Genomic DNA, 17,947 nt, shown 5'->3' on the forward strand with positions numbered 1-17,947 from the left:
TCCCTTTGTAGGTCCAGTGAGCAGTATGTTATCCACATAAAGGATGATAACTAGCAAGTCCCCCTCTTCATTCTTAATCTATAGAGTGGGAGAAGTTGGACTATTTTTGAACCCTTTGCTGACCAAATATGCATCAATTTTTGAGTACCATGCAAGAGGAGCTTGTTTAAGACCATAAAGAGCTTTTTGCAACTTGCAAACCATGTGCTATTTCCCTTTGATCACAAACCTTGGAGGTTGTGACACATAAATATCCTCATGTAAATCTCCATTTAGAGTGCTGTCTTAATGTCCAATTGATGTACTTTCCAATGGTAATTTACAGCCATTGCAATTACACATCTCACTGTATTCATATGGGATGTAGGAGCAAAAGTTTCCTCGTAATCTATGCCTTTCTTCTATGCATAGTCTTTTGCTACCAACCATGGCTTGTACCTATCAATTGTACCATTAGCTTTATGTTTGAGTTTAAAAACCCACTAAGTGCCAATGGGTCTCTTGCCGGGTGGTTAGTCCACAAGATCCCATGTAGAGTTAGTGGCAATGGAGTCTCACTCCTCACTCCTCTTGCATGGCTTGTATCCAATATACATCTCACTGAGCTTTGTCTAGGGAAGTAGGCTCATCATCATCTAACAATGAGCTCATAAACACATGCTCATCACAATCATCTACTTCCGTTATATCAGCCAAATGTGCCCCCCCACATCATGTGTTGCATGTTTGGCAGCCCTTCTAGTGCGCTGAGATAAAGGGGCATCCATTTTACTCTCCTGGAGAGTTTGTAACAGCCATCTTTGGACCGTGTTTGCTGCATTTGCGGCAGCCCTTTCATGTTGAATTGCCGTCTCCATTGCAGGTGGTAAACCTCATCAATACCTTACTGTTCGGGAGCATATGGAGCAGCAACAGCTTGCTGTAATAAGTCTGTCCTGCCATTCACAGCAGATAGGGATTCCAAAGAAAGTGGTAAAAGGACTTTAAAGGCATCACCAATGTCATGGGTGGCTGGCATTTAAAATTGGTCATGTGAAAATGCTGTATTTTCAGCAAATATGATATCCCTATTGACAAAGATCTTCTTGCTGGGTCATACACGCAATAGCCTTTGCTTTCCGAGCTGTAGCTAGTAAAAATGCATTTTATAGTCTTATCATCAAGCTTCCCACGAAGCTCTTTTGGAACATGCGGGTAGGCTATATAACCAAATACCCGAAAGTAGTCAATTTTGGATTTCTTGCCATGTGAGGCTTCGAACATGTGTGATCATCTTCATGGTGAGAAACCACTTGTTCAATTTGCACACTTTATTTAGGGTTTTGCACTGATAGCCCCAAAAAGGGTTGGTGTCCACATTTTGGTCACTTTTTCAGTGGGCTCCCACACAGTCGTGCGCCACCCTAGACAACTTGTGTTTATAAATAGGGAGTCACTTCTTTTATTACCACCTCTCTCTCTTTAGTAATTCTTCACCACCTTCTTCAGTCACCACTACTTCCCTTCTCTCACTAGCTCCTTCCACTATCCTCACACCCCTTCAGGAGGATACAATGATTCGTGGCTCATGGCTGCCTTCACCCTTCCTCTTCTACTTCAAGCGCCTTGTTCTAGCATTAGGCCTTGCATTTGGGATATTTTTCACTCGGCGTCACCATCGTCTGCTTGGCTTTAATACCCTTTTCCATTAGGCTCCACCTTCACTTGCATTTTCATTGTGGAGATCTTTTCCTGGCCTAGTGTCATCATCTCTAGCTTGGCATCATCATCCTAGCCTTTGGTGACAGTCTATATCGCCGAGTGTTAGTGATTTCATCATTCGTCTATCACAAGGTTTGTTGGGACCTGCATTTTTGGAGCTTGGCTCCTCCATCACTTGGCGGCACTCGTCTATCATAGTGGTTGTTGGGACGTGTGTTTTTGTAGCTTGGCTCCTCCTCCATCACTTGGTTTTACTCATTTGTCACACATATGAAGTTGTTGGGACCTACATTTTTGCAGCCTGGCTCATCTTCCATCATCCGGCGTCATCATTATCCACTTGGTGTTAGCATCTAGGCTGCTCCCCTTGCATTTGATAGCTCTGGCACTCTAGGATTTGCGTTTTGTTGCCCAGATCACTCCTTGACATCAGAGGATTGCGGTTCGCTTTCTTGACAGTTGGTGATCATCTTGCACATTTTCGATAGCATTAGAGGACTATGGCCCACTCCCTCGACAGTTGTCTTTCACATTGCAATGATTACTTCGATAGCCCATGGCTTGGAGGACTATGTTTTGCTCCCTTTACTGTGCAGATTTTCCAGAGGTGTTGTTGCTTGATTCTGACAGGACAATGCACTTATCTTTTGAGCTTCGGCCTATATAAGCTTTTCTTCTCATAGCATGATTCAATGCATCATCATTGTGATCTTCTTATGTTTCTGAGTTCCTCTTCTCTCTCAGTGTTTGTCGTATACACTCTGTGTTACTCCTTGCAAACCCTATTGTCTCTTTGCACCGTCCCTTATTTTTGACATGGTATGAGAGTATACATGTTATTTTGACATGGTATTAGAGCATACCTGTGATTTTTGACACTTCAAAGCCTTTGTGGGTACACAATTCATACATGATTTGCACATTGAAGACCTTGTAATCAAAATTTATGTTGCAGCCCCTTGCTTTTCAATATACAATGAGTCATCTCCATGAGAGTGCGATTCTTTTTTTCAACAACTCCATTTTGATGAGGTGTCATTCGAACAGAGGCTTGATGCGTAATGCCACGATCCAACAAATATCTCTCAAATGCATGAGACATGTACTTCCCCTCTTTATCCGTGCGAAGTGTCCATACTTTTAAACCAATTTCAGTCTCAAGCTTTGCCACAAGATGTTTAAAATGCATGAACACATCAAATTTGGCCTTCGGTCTATACACCTATGTATACCTTGAGTAGTCATCAATAAATGTAACAAAGTAAAGATGACCCCCAAGTTCACGTGTCCTCATGGGACCACAAACATCGGAGTGAATAAGTTGCATTTTTTGGACAGCATGCAATGCACCATCCTTTTTGAAGGCAAACATGTGAATGCAACATACATCCCTCACATGTATGAGGAGGTGGAGTCTCCACTGGATGCAAGACTGTATGACACTTTGAAGGGTCATCAAACTCCCAAAGCTCATATATCCATAATGGGCATTCCAAAGCTCTGTATTTTGCAAAGCGGGTGTAAGACTAGTAACTGCTAGAGCATCATGAGATTGTCTGTCATAAGTGTCTAACAAGAATAAACCCTTGTACAGGGTGCCGCATAGCCCGAGTGCGTAGTTTATCTCTCTATTTGTGACAATGCATTTGTCATCCTTAAAGACGACTTGAAAGCCATGCTTATCAAAGGCAAAAATAGACAATAAGCTATTTGTAATGCTAGGCACAAACAAGACAAATACGATGTGCTTTGCTATCACCCTTATCTATGCTTACCTTTGCCAACTCTTTGCGAAGATAGGAGATCTTGGCCTCATTACGGATTGCAAACATACACTCAAGGATGTCCCATGTTGATTTGAGGTCTTGCAAGATTCAATGTGCGGAATGATCGCCCTTTCTACTGACAATGCTATCGAAGAAAGTGCATAAGTATCCTTTGAATCTCATTTCTTTTGATCCTCCTTAGGAGGGGGAGGAGGGGCAGCAGCAGCAGCAACAACAACAACAACAACAACAACAACAACAGCAAATTGTCCTTGAGTATGACGTTGAGGTGTCTGAGGTGCAAGACCTTTTGGTCGCTGTAGGTCACTTGCAACATAGTCCTACAAGTCCATCACAACAAGAAGGTTGCAGACCATAAAACTCCACAAGGGATAGTTGGAGCCATCAAGTTTGTCCTTCTTAGTGAGGACATCAAGAATGTTGCTGTGATCATTATTTCCGTGAAATGCCACGCTGTTAGTGATGAGCAAAAATCTACAATTAAATACTTCATGTTGAAGTATAATGTGTGTATTCAGAGTACCAAAAATTCCACGGGATTATCAAACAAGTACCAAATTGTTACACAAATGAGTAAGTGTACACAATGACACCCAAATCAGCACTTAGCCACAAGAATAACAGCAATGCACTGCTGTACACTATTGTACCATACCTGCCTCGTCATGCGTGCCCATAGAAGTACAAATTCCAGCAATTTAATGCTTACTCTCCCTAAAATATTTGAATTTTCCGAAAATTTCGTGCTCAAACTGACTGTAGCAGCAATTAAATGCTGTTGTACCACTTATTTCTTGCCTTAAAGTGCATGTAGGGCTAAAGCCCCAAATATCTTCATGAAATTTCAAAGAAATTGAAGAAGTTTTTACCATATAGCTAGAATTTCTGCAGAATGTCACTCTTTTATGCTAGCACAGAGCAGCAACTGAAATCTGCTTTGGGTTGTGTGCCATAGCTTCTATGCCAAAAGCCCCAAATAATGTGGACAAATTTCGAGGAAATTGTGCAATGTTGGCTCTTTGAGTATCAAGGTGCATGTGGGAAGCCGATTTGATGAAAAGTCCCAAATGTCAGCTGCCTCTAGATGCACGTATAGTTATCAATACCTTCGAGGTTTGATGATAGCTTAATGGGCTAAGCATGCGGGGGAGAGGCATTGCTAGAGTAGAGGTGGCAGGATTGGTTGGCAAGCGGCACTGGAGAGTAGGAAGGTGCCATTGGTGGTAGCAACTACAAGAGCAAAGATGAGTGGTTAGTTGGCACAACGATGCATTGGAGGCGGCAAAGAGATGTAGAACAGTAGGTTGTAGATGACGCAGTGGGCGGTGCTCAACTGGCGGGTGTAGCTACAAAGTGACAGAGTAGGTTGATGGCATTGCGGGAGTGTTAGGCAAGAGGCGGTGAGCAGGTTGCATGCAGTGCTTGTGGACAATGTTAGACAAGAATAGCGTTAGTAGTGCTTAGGTTGGTGATGGCTAGAACCAAGCAGCGTTGGCATAGCCAATGTTTTGTATATCAATTGTTATCGAGACGTATTGGCTCAATGATTCAAGCGGGATTGGTTGGCCGGCGCCACTGCAGAGTAGGGAGGTGTTTTCGGTGGTAATGGCTGCAAGAGCTGAAAACAAGCGGTTAGCTGGTAGCGACGTGTTAGAGACGGCAAAGAGGTGCAAGTCAAAGTTGTAGACAACGCAATGGGTGGCACTCAGTTGGCGGGCGCAGTTGTAGAGTGGCAAAGAAGTAGATTGATGGCATTGCTTGAGCGCTAGGCAAGAGGTAACGAGTAGGCTGCATACGTCGTTTGTGGATAGTGCTGGACAGGAGCAACGCTGGTAGCACTCAAGGCGATGATGGCTAGAAACAGGTAGCATTGGTGTAACCAACCTTTTGTATATCAATTGTTATCAAGATATATTGGCTCAATGATTTAAATTAATTTGATGCTTGTATACTTTGAAAGGCGATTTATATTATTTGAGTGTTTCAAAATATGATTAGGTATTTATATTTCTTTTAAAGGGTGGCCAATGGCCACAATGCCCTATAATTATACTTGAGTTGTCATTGACGAGATGCTTAACTTAGGTGGTCAAATTGACAAGAAAGCTCAGATGACTAAGATCTTTGCACTTAGATAGTCACATTGACTTGAAGTCCATATAATGAGTGGTTTCAAAAAGTGAAAACGTATGCTCAACATCAAAGAAACAAACTATAAACTGGTGAATCTATATAATAAATTCAGCTCTTCAAAATCTAAATTTGGTAACTCGTAAAATTTAGGAGATTACTACTTTTGAAAGTTGCTCAAATCAAAATTCATTCGTGTCGAAGACTCCAAAATTTTGCAAGGAATAATTTTGTCATTAGCAGCTATAAAAAATTCTTAACCATTTGAGAGATTTTTAGAGTAGGAAGTTTAAAAGTTTTTTTCTCTAGAAAAGTGACGTTTGATATGTAGAATAGGATGTGTCATTTTGAAGAGACAAGTGTCCCTACACTTGTCATATTTGTAGCCTCTACGTTCCATTTTTGAGTATCCAAGTCCTATACCTATATATTAGAGGTCTCTCTCTTCATTTGAAATAAGCTTTCATGCTGAAAACTTTAGCCATATGCTTTGTACTCTCTTATCCATCTCTTATGCAAGAGGAACTTTCTACTTAGCTTGATCTAATTCAAGTACTAAAGAAGAAAATCAACTTTTTTCTTGGAGTTTGTAGAAATTAAGATTTCAAAACTCTAATTTTTAGAATTGCAATAAATCAACCCTTTTGTATATGGTTTAGACACTTAGTGGTCGTGGTTTGTTTTAATAAATTATATTGTAAAGGAGGAGGAGCCAATTCTACCCTCAACCTGGTATGGACTCTCTCTACTTAGCTTGATCTAATCCAAGCACTAAAGAAGAAAATCAACTTGTTGCCTGGAGTTTGTAGAGATTAGGATTTCAAAACTCTAATTTTTAGAATTGCAATAAATCAGCCCTTTTGTATATGGTTTAGACACTTAGTGCTCGTGGTTTGTTTTAATAAATTATTGTAAAGGAGAAGGGGCCGATTCTATCCTCAACTTGGTGTGGACTCTCTCTCTCTCTCCCCTCCCCCCCTTCCCCCCCTCTTCCGCGCCTAATTTTCATGGTGATAATTGGTTGAGTTGGTTAAGTTCAAAGTATTTTTATTCTCATGTTTTTCCTCGTTACGCTTTTACTAATACTAGAGCAAGGATTTTTTCTTGCAAGAATATTTTTGGGGCAGTAAGATCTTCGGGCTAGACTTTCTCACCATGTCAAGAGATGAAGAGGAGAATTTTAGTGAAGAACTGTGAGGCTCCTGATAGTATATTTGTATGCTTCTCTGATTATGAGAAGATACAAAGATACAATGAGTTGGAAGATGATCCAGAAATTCAAGCTCCGATGGAGGGAAGGGCTAAAGTATGGGCTGAAGCAAAGGTCTTTAAAGATTTTCTTACTGAGAAGGCTCTTGAGACAAATGGTATTACAACTACGAGGGCCTATGTCAGCATGAAAGGTATCAATGTTATTAATGCAACTAAGTCTATGAAAGGTAATTCCTCACTTATTATTTGAGGATCCACCCAAGTGGTGACTTCAAAGTCTCACGATACATAAGCTGCCTCCTCTTATCCCAAGAATTCCTCTATGGAGAAGGGCAAAGAGAAAGTCAAAGAACCGGCTATTTCCATGGTAGTTGAATTTTGAAAGATGCTTTTAGTAAAGGAAAATAATGTTAAAAGAGACTTCAATCTTGGAGAGAGGAGTATCAAGTTTGATGTCTGCTATGGTAAGAGAGATTCTTAGAAAGCTGTGTCTTTTATAAGATAATTTGATGTTGCTTTTGGTGGTGAAGATTATATAGAAAAATCAAAGATTAGGATGGTTAAAATGAATTTGAAGGATATTGCTTGAAATTGGTGGCTCAAAGTTGTTTAAGAGGGAAAGGAATTCAAGTATTGGAAAGAGTTTAAGGAGATGTTCAATAAGAAGTTTTTACCTTCATTCTTTGAGGTCCGTGTGTAACAAGAATGGGATGAGTTGAAGAGGAATTCAAGTGTTGGAAAGAGTTTAAGAAGTTGTTCAATAAGAAGTTTTTGCCTTTATCCTTTGAGGTCCGTGTGCAACAAGAATGAGATGAGTTGAAGCAAAGCCATGGAGACAATATTGAAATATATATCAACAAGTTTGTAGCTATTTTTATTAAATTTACATCTCTTAATGAAGTTCCTTCCAATATGGAGATGAGAAAGTTTATCCATGGATCATTCAATGGTATGGCGAGAGGTCAAGATAATACACCTTGATACTTTGGAAGCAACCCAAGACACGGGTGGCCCTAGAGGGTAAAGAAGTGCATATGCCATGGATGCTTGGTAAAGCCTCAAAAGAAGAATCACAAAGAAAGAAGACCAAGATGTTTGAACAAAAGAAGTTAGAGAAACAAAAACAAAAGCATGGAGGTATACCATCTTTGCCATTCAAAAAGAAGCTAACATGTCAACAATTAGTAGAATATACAAGAGAAAGACAATGTATCTCTCGTGGAGAAAAAGGACATATGGTTGGTCAATGTCCTAATAATGCAAAGCAAAAAAACTAGCCCTAAAAGACACCTCAAGCGAATGTTGTATCTAAGGAATCCTTGTAATAGGATGCAACTCCATTAGAGAAAACAAATCTTTTAATGGCTTGGGGTAAGATTGCTAATCAATCTGTTCTTATTTATTTTAATGCAGGAGCTGGATATCATTATATTCATGCTCAGATTATTGAAGCTCTACATTTGGCAAAAGAGAGGTTTGGAACACAAAATGTTAGGTGTTGCTTTTCAAGGAATGAAGTCTGAAGTTATTTCCATTCTTGGGAAACTTCGAATTGAGATAGGAGACTATATAGATCATGGGAGTTTTGTCATGGGAGATCTTGGTCATTGAGATGTTGTATTAGGAATACCTTGGCATACAAGAATAGATTCAACGATAGATTGGAATCAAAATAAGTTTAGATTCTCATTTAGGGATAAAAATGTATCTTTCGATGTGGGAGTGGAAGGGAACTCTATTTCCATTTTATCCCATGTACAAATAAATAGAGCAATGAAAAGCTATTTCCTCGTACTTGATTTTTATTAAATATTCTAACAAAGAGTCTAGAATTGAAGAGTCCATCTCAGATATGAATGAAGAACAAATGAGTTTCTTAAAGGAGTATGAGGATTGTTTTGCAAACATTTTACCTTACCAGTTACCACCCGAGAGGTTAGAAGATCATTACATTAATCTCATTCTTGGAAGTTCACACCTTCGAATAGGCCACCCTATCATGTGAGTCCAATATAACAACAAGAGGAGATTATGAAGCAAGTGAATGAGCTCTTGGAGAAGGGTTTAACAAGACTCGGTTTCTTATCTTTTTGCTCTCCAATTCTCTTGGTGTAAAAGGAAGATGGATCTTAACACGTGTGTGGACTATAGGGTCCTTAACAAAATTACAATTTGAAATAGGTTTTTCATTTCAAGAATTGATGATATCTTGGGATAGATTGGATAGATCTAAAGTATTGAACCGAATTGACTTGAGGAGTGGCCACCATTAGATAAAAATTGCTCCTCAAGATATTCATAAAACAACAATGAGGACAATTTTTGGTTTGTATGAGTTTCTTATGCTACCATTTGGTATTGGCAGTGCTTTTGCAACCTTTAATAGAATGATGGAAAGAATCTTTAGAGTACATTGGAAGTTTACAGATACTTTTTTTGATGATATCTTGCTTCATTCAAAAGATGAAGAAGAGCATCAACAATACTTGAAAATAGTATTTTAAGAACTTCACAAACACAAATCTAATGTAAATGACAAAAAGAGTGAATTTTTCAAATATTGCATATTTGTGGAAAGAAAAACAAGGTAGTCGAAGCTTTGTTAAGAAAACCTCAAATTTATGCAATGTCTATGATTTACCATACAAATTTTACTAGTATGAGGGACATATATGTTTTTAATGAAGATTTTAAAATCATTTGGAAGAGTTTACAACTTGGTAAAAGGATAAACTCTTATGCTATCAAAGATGGATTTCTTTTGACGGAGAATAAGTTATGAGTTACCAGAGATTTGAGGCCTAAAGTAATGGAAAAATGTCACGTGACTCCTTAATGGCTTATTGTGATATTTTGACCATAAGCAAGGTACTTGAAATATATTTCTTTTGGCCAAGTCTTCGGCAAGACATTAAACAATTTGTCAAAGAATATCTTGTGTATTAAAAGATTAAATTTTATTGCCAAAAGCCTGTAGGGCTTTTGCAACCATTACCAATTCCAAGCCAACCTTGGGAAAGCATTGCTATGGATTTTATTTTTACCTTACCAAAATTAACAAACGGCAATGATAGCATATGGACTATTATTGATAGGTTTAGCAAACGAGCTCATTTCATTCCAGTGAAGAAGACTATCAAGTCTCAACAGATGGCTAGAATAGTTATTCAACAAATCTTTAAGTATCATGGGTTACCACAATGAATTGTAGGTGATAGAGATTCACGAACGAGTAGTCTCTTTTGAAGAGCTCTATTTGAAAATTTGGATACAAAGCTTACTTTTTCTTTTCCTTATCAACCTCAAATAGGTGGTTGAAGTGAGTCAACCAATCTTAGAATATTGAAAATAATGAAGTGCTATTGCCATAAAGTCAATCAACAATGGAAAAAGTATTTACCTTTGGTAGAATATACCTATAATAACACAATTTATACTTCTATAGGTAAAGCAACATTTGAGATCATATATGAAAAATCACTCTTACTTTCTATTCTTAAGACAAAGGAGGAGATATTTCATGCGGATAAGTTCATGTGTGATATGGATATAACTTTTTTCCAAGTTAGATAAGCTATCCAAATATCTTGAGAAAAACAAAAGAAGGCAGTAGATAAGCATAAAATGCACTCAATTTTACAAGGAGATTGGGTGAGAGTGAAATTTGACAAAGATCGTCTAGAGTTGTCAACATTTGACAGATGGGTCAACTCATCCGACCCGTCTACCATATGTGGTCCTATCTGGACCTGTCTGGTTTGATCCCTGTCCGATTGCGTCGATTGCGCCCTGTTCTCCCATACGCCTATGGCCAAACGGTCACTAAAACAGTTACTTGTTTTGACCATTTTTCTCTTTTTTTTTCATCATTTTTTTTTTCTCTCTCTTGAATCTTTTGTCTTCTTTCTTTTTCTCTATTCTTTTTTTTCTTTCTTATATTTCTTTTCTCTCTCACACAAAGACTCAAGAGAAAAGTTTAAAGATTGAACCAACAAGTTTAAAAACTCTCTCTCCTTCCTTCTTCCTCTCTCATGATTCATCCATCTCTCTCTCTTATATACACACAATAGCACAATGCAACCATCCTCTCCCATGGATGATGGGCCACCATTCAAATTTTAGAATTTCAAATCTCTCTCTCTCTCTCTCCTAACCCTAAAACCCAAAGCACTCTCCCTTTCTATAAAAATTTTCCCCTTTCTTTTCCCCCCTGTCCCCCGTCCTCAATCTCATTCATTCTTTCAAGTTCTCCATCCCTCCTCCTTTCAAGCTCTCCAACCTTTCTACTCTCTCAAGCTCTCTCCTCCCTTAACCTCTCAACCCTTCCAACCTCCTCCTCTATCAAGCTCTAGCCTCGCTCTACTCCCTCAAGCTCTCTACTCCTTTAAGCTCTCTACCCTTTCTTCTCCTTTCTTCAATCATCTCTCCCTCCACCTGTGACCCTCTAGGCTCTCTCTATACATCATCAATGGCACCTCCTCTCCATGAGACCCTTTGCTTGCATTGTGCCTACTATGAACGAGTGAAAGAGAAATCCAATACTTGCAAGTGGCAACACAAGTATTGCCCAAAGCTTGAAATCTCATCTGTCACTCGCTTTCTCATCCACCTTTGTAAATTAGGAGGAGAGACTACACCATGCCTCGGTATTCTCGACGATGTCTACGAAGATTGTCGTCGGAAATACTTGCCATTGAAGCAATGCAAAGGCCTTTCAAGGGCAAATGAGGAGGTGATCTCTCCGATCATGATGTCTCGGATGCGGAAGAAGATCCTTCTCCAATTGTCTTAGTTTTCTCCATTGGAGGGGCCTCTTCTATCCCATCTAGAAAAAGTCATTCGAGTGATGTACCTATGTTCAAGAGACAAATCACTCTTGCCCAAGCAAGGGGTTAAGTTTTCGGTCCTCTCTCCTTTCTCAATGAGAGGCAAAGGTAAGTAGAAATAGAGATTGCATGCATCATAATTGAGTGAAATCTCTCTTTTCATATTCTCAAAGTGGATTGATGGAAGTAGATGGATGCGAGAGGTATCGTCATTGTTGTCGCTTTCATCTATAAGGTGCTTGGCATGACGGACATGAAGGGGGCTACTATTGTCCTCCTCTATCATCTTATGGTGGATGCAATGGAGGAGATACAATCATCGACCATCTTGAATGGGAATGTCTCTTTTTCATGGTATTATTTTTATTTCTTTAAAAAAAGATTCATGCTTCTTTTTAGTTTTAGACTCTATAATTCATGTTGTCTCACTCTCTTTCTTTTCAAATTTCACCTCTAAATCTCCTTCCAAATCTCTATTCTCTTACACCTATTGTAGTAATATCTTAGATACCACCCATAAAAGAGATGATATCTCTTTTTGAGAAAGAAGAGATGGGAGTGGAAGAAATGACTCATACATGGGTTTGCGGCACTCTTGCATCGCGCATTCATAAAATCCTCTCTTTATGGATGCCAATATCCTTGTTGATCGTGATGTCTTTCTTTCAAAGACTTTGGTGGAAGAGCATCACGGTGCCTTCCTCCAAGAGCTCATCAATTATAGCAATCAGAGGGGTACTACTTTCACATCTACCATTTGTTGAAAGCGGAAATCATTTTGATGAAGCCCCCCTTTTTGGTGGGAGTCATTTGGCTACCAATTGCTCTATCTCCAAAGAGTGGCCTTACGCATTCATGCACAGATTTTAAATCTCTTTTCTTTTTTCATTTAATTCTAGTTACAACTTGCAAGTTTAAAGTTTAAACTTATTTTTTTTTCATATGGTTTAGGATTGTTCATCGGGTGCATGTGAGAGGAATTGATCCATCTATTCTCTTGTGTACACCAAAATTCGTAATAAACTTAGCACACGACAATTGGAGTGACTTATTTATTATCATTTCAATTTACATATGCTACGTAATATGTATGAGATATCTATGGCAAGACATGTATCGTATATTCAATTTTTCTACTTTTTAGTTCATAACTTTATTGATAGATTATGAAATATATTTAGAGAAGTTTCATTTATTTTTTTTAAGTTTTTCATTTTTTAAATATATAGATAAATGTGGATTTACTAAAGATCTCTAATAGCATATTTAAAAGTGTCACTCGTGAAAGAGACTTGGAGGAGGAGCAAATCTATACGGAGCTTTACTTGAAGCTTAAGAAGATAGATTGATGGGTCTCTTACACTTATGCCGTGCCCATATTGTTATTTGTCCTTGCGCCGGTAGTGATGGAGCTTCCACTTCGGCATCCACATTGGTCTCTCATGATGCTTGTAGGGTCCTTACATACCACACGAGACGTGGGAGTGGCTCGAGAAGTACTCTTAGTTTGGCTCAGGAGGATATACCTATCACTGCCTCTCACATACAACTTGGAGAGCCCAAGTATGATGATGAGGGCAATGTCGTTAGTGAGGGTGATTTTGTTGAGAAGGGTGATTGCTCTTGAAGCGGCGATAAGGATACTTCCATCTTCAATACCGAGTGTGATATGAGCATCTAGAGTAATCATGTATTTTGATTCGGATTGAGGCATATATGATGGCTTTTATCTCAATCCATTTCTGTATACTTTTTGTGTGAGATTGTATATTTGGCTCATAATAAAGTTGTTGGTTTCATTATTCATGCTACACTCTTCAGTCTTGTTTCAAATCTCTTTTGCACTTTTGACTTAAATCTCTAAGTTTATGTTTTAACTTTTAAGTCCAAACATTAAGCATAGACTTAAAATTATATATGTTTTTTCTTTCATCGGACGTAGGTCCAAGAATTATTAGTCCGATTAGTACCGTAATGCTTTTCATATCTATCTTTTGAAGCCTTATAAAGAGTCTTTGCCATTGGAACGTGTAATAGAGGATCCACTTGAGTAGATAAATAGGAGGAGATATTTCAATTAGAGCAAATTGTATTTCATATGATCAGGAAACAAGGAAGAAACATTTTCTAAAAAATTAATTTTGAAATTTCAAAATACTCTCATTTAGATTCTAAATGGATGTTAGAAGAGTATTTTAAAGACCTTTCAGAAATATTTGTAGCTTATGAAGAAGTCGTGCGATTAGAAATACTTCAAGCAGCGTCTTGAGAACAAGACAGATATTAAGAGGGAGGGATGCAACCAACCTTTTGTAATCAATTGGTACCAATACATATTGGCTTAATGATTCAAATCAATTTGTTGCTCATGTACTTTGAAAGGCAATAATGTTATTTGAGTGTTTCAAAATATAAGTAAATATTCATCTTTCTATTTAAGGGTGGCCAATGGTTAGATCACTCTATAATTATACTTGGGTCGTCATTGACGAGATATCAAAGAGAAATTAAAAGTTTAGTTAGGTAGTCAAATTGACTAGAAAGCTCAGATGACTAAAATTTTTACACTCAAACAGTCACAGTGACTAGAAGCCTATATAATGAGTTGTTTCAAAAAGTGAAAACACATACTTATGATCAAAGAAACAAACCATGAACTAGTGAACCTATATAACTAAGCTCTACAGAATCTAAATTTTGCAACTCCTAAAATTTAGGAGGTTACTATTTTTAAAATTGTTCAAATCAAAGTTCTGCAAAGGCTTCGAAAATTCGTAAGGAATAATTTTTTCTTTAGTAGCTATCTCAAATTCTCAAAAATTTGAGAGATTTTAAGAGTAGAAGGTCTAAAAGCTTCTTTCTCTAGAAAAGCGACTTGTGGCATCTATAATATGACATGTCTCATTTTGAAGAGATAAGTGTATAAGTGTTCCTACGCTTGTCATTTCAGTAAACACATGCAATTTGTAGCTTCTACTTTTCATTTTTGAGCAGCCAAGCCCAACATGTGTATATTGAAGGTCTCTCTCTTTATTTGGAATAAGCTCTTATGTTGAAAATTCAGTCATATGCTTTGTACTCTCCTATTTGTCTCTCATCTAAGAAAAACTTTCTACTTAGCTTGATCTAATCCAAGCACTAAGGACGAAAATCAGCTTGTTGCCCGTAGTTTGTAGAAATTAGAGTTTCAAAACCCTAATTTTCAGAATTGCAGCAAATTATCTCTTTTGTATATGGTTTAGGCACTTGATGCCCGTGGTTTGTTTCAATAAATTTTTGTAAAGGGGGAGGAGCTGGTTCCCCTCTCAATGTGGTGTGGACTCTCTCTCTCTCTCTCTCTCTCTCTCTCTCTCTCTCTCTCTCTCAATTTTCATGGTGATAATTGATCGAGTTGGTTATGTTCAAAGTTCTGTTATTCTCATGTTCTTCCCTATGCTTACAGTTGGTGATTAAATGATGGGCATTAGTCAGTAGCTTGTTATAGGAGATGTTGGCGGTGGCTGCATGATAGGTGGCTAAGCTATGGCGAGCTCATTGATGAGCGGCCCAGTTGTGTGGGATGAAGGATTAGGTGATGGCTCCTCCTCCTCTTCCTTGGGCTGAATGTTGGTTAGCTGTAGTAGAATCTTATCGGAGTGGCACCGGCTGACGGTGGTTGTTCAAGATCCATGTGGAGAAACTGCTTTGATACCAACTATGAGAAAACAAGACCAATAATGGAGGAGAGAGAAGCGAGTCAGTGATAGTGAGTGAGCTGCTGCAAGAGAGCAGAGTGTACTTGCTGAAATGAAAAGATATTGATAGGGAATTGTTAGAAATAGCTGAAACCCCCTCCAAATAACATAATCTGAATCAAAAGAGATTCGAACGTTGTTTTGTTTTCATGGCGGATAAGGGAAGAGTGAAAGTACAACCTAGTTTAGGTCATGGGTTGGTCTAACCAGCCTTCCACCAACTAACTAGAGTTAGGCTAACTTACTTTAGTTCCTAGTGTCATTACTTTAATGTATAAAGACAATAGGTACACACACTATATTGACACTTGAAAAAGTGTCCACACCACACAAAATACATTAGGCACTGCCCAGAATTTGCAAATTCTAACACGACCGAGTTTTTCGAGTAGGCAAGAGCCCAAAACAACACTAGCATTTCATGTAAATGCATATGTCTAGCCAATTGAACCTACAGCCTCATGATTATGAGTGCAGTTGTTAACCTCCAAGCCAACACTTGTGGCATGACTATACTTTAAGTAGGTCATCACCTTTAACATCACTATTTTCATTACTTTTGGATGAACAACACATTCTTAGTAACCAAGTGTTTAGTCTCTTTCTTCATTCTTGGGCAAATGATTTACTCAACAATCATCTCCAGTGTGGGGACACGGGAGAATTCCCACACTTTCTTTGATCGCTAGTGAGTAACTCTCTTCTAAAACTCTTGCTAGAGCCTTTGGATCTTTCATAGTTTCTCTTCTCTCTCTCTCTCTCTCTCTCTCTCTCTCTCTCTCTCTCTCTCTCTCTCTCTCTCTCGTGCAGTTATTGGTTCTTGTGATTATGAAGATGTGTCAAAGTCTAATTTTCAGTCATACTATGAACTCAAGACTTTAATGTTTGTCAAAAAGAGCTGCTATGCTTAAGTTTCAAACCCCTATTCTAATGAATGTACTATCTAGACTGGTGCTTAAGTTAACAAAATCAGCTGAGCAATCAGATTTCAGGCCTTTTATCACCTGAAAATCAGAAATCTCTCTCTTCTGGCATTCTCTCACCTTCTCCAGCTTTTGCACAGTCATTCTCAGCGTTTCTCGGCCTTTTGGATCAGTATGTCACAAAAAAGAATAGGTATTTGTTAGCATTGCCAAAAGGCTGGCCATTTTGATGACGAGTGTCGCTCAACAGCAAAGTGTAGTTCACCTAAAACTAGACTGTCTTTCCCTTCTAGGAACATGAGCAGATTAGGCGAGGGCACTTCAATCCCATCTTCAAAGCCGAGAGGGTGTTATTCTTCACCTCAGTAGGGTAGATCCATTGCTCACATGGCAGCAAGACTGTCTACCCTCTCTTCACCGAAGGGGTTATCTAATTGGTCGGCCAATGCCACTGGTATGGACTTTGGTCCTTAGGCACTCCTTAACTCCTTTGAGGATAGACTCGATAAGTCCCCATCTTTTTTTGAGTGGCCCTCATCTGGCAGTTACAAGGCTTTTTGCCTTGGTTTTACCCAAACCTAATGTAGACAAGCAGGCTATTAAAGTGTATGTTTCACATAAAGGACATTTTAAAAAATGTATCTTGATTTTTGGAGGAGTTTCATGTATTCCATGCCTAGGGGAACTTTTTGTTGATATAGATGATTTGTTAGAGGATTTGGTCCAAGTATGTAAATGCAATACGTTTAGTCCAAGTCCGTACAATTTATCGATTTGTGGTGGAGATATTTGTCTCATAATTGTATGACTGATTTGTATGGCAGTGTCATACCTGTAAAACTGATCTACATTATGCTGACAGGTCTGATTTTTTGTTTTTAAAAAACAGATAAAGAAGAAGGAACATGTAAAATCTACCCTTTATCCAACCGTAGAGGGACAAGCAGGAGGAAAATGGCTAGTTGTGGATTGTGGTAAGCATTTTGTGTCGGTTACAATGGCTATTGGAAATGAACATTGCATGATATTTTAATGTGTACGAGTCGTATTGTAGTTTTTTATTAGATACCACAATTTATGCTCTTATATTTGTTGACTTGTGACAGGTAATATTGTGATACATGTCCTGAATGAGGAAGCAAGATCTTATTACAGGCTGGAGGATTTATGGACTGGTGATGTACAGCCCTCAACAACAGACCAGGTATTGGATTTAGGGAGGGAGGCATATCTGCTTAAGGTGAAAGTGGTGCATTAGACCGGAAGTGAATAAAATTGATCCATGATATATCTCATTGTGGTAATCATAAGGAGAACAATAAAATAATCAGTAAAAGGATATTTTAACTTATGTGTACAAGGATAGTATTATGGTGGAGAGACCTCAATACATCTATGATATCCTGTACCAATGTGAGTCTTTGAGAGAGGGTCTTGTTGAAAAATCATAGCTCAGATGCTCTTGTGTTCTCCTAGCACAAAGATCTTTGTGGCTTTGTCAAGTGTCATCCAAGGTGCCTTTGCTAGGGTTTTGTGAGGCTGATGACAGCAAGTGCAAGTGGTGTGCCTAAAATGACATCTTTTGTTGGACTTATGAATGCTCTTGCCACATTTAATTGGATACTAGATCTCAT

At 38.5% G+C, this 17,947-nt stretch overlaps 1 protein-coding gene across 6 annotated transcripts in view; it reads left to right on the forward strand.

Annotated features, from left to right (window-relative positions):
• The window catches only part of LOC148015870 (Lojap-related protein), a 126,094-nt gene that overhangs the window by 67,990 nt on the left and 40,157 nt on the right, over window positions 1-17,947 (forward strand). For all 6 annotated transcript variants that reach the window (XR_015688080.1, XR_015688081.1, XM_087664156.1 and 3 more), the window contains exons 3-4: window positions 17,203-17,287; window positions 17,420-17,517. Coding sequence is in view for 4 of the 6 variants with exons in the window: in XM_087664156.1 (XP_087520282.1) it covers window positions 17,203-17,287; window positions 17,420-17,517 (183 nt within the window). In the remaining 2 variants the exon portion in view is untranslated. The remainder of the gene's footprint in view (window positions 1-17,202; window positions 17,288-17,419; window positions 17,518-17,947) is intronic.

Source organism: Lygodium microphyllum, chromosome 23 (assembly GCF_053477565.2).
Source record: "Lygodium microphyllum isolate KBCC chromosome 23, Lygodium_microphyllum_v1.1.10, whole genome shotgun sequence".
Lineage (NCBI taxonomy): Eukaryota > Viridiplantae > Streptophyta > Polypodiopsida > Schizaeales > Lygodiaceae > Lygodium > Lygodium microphyllum.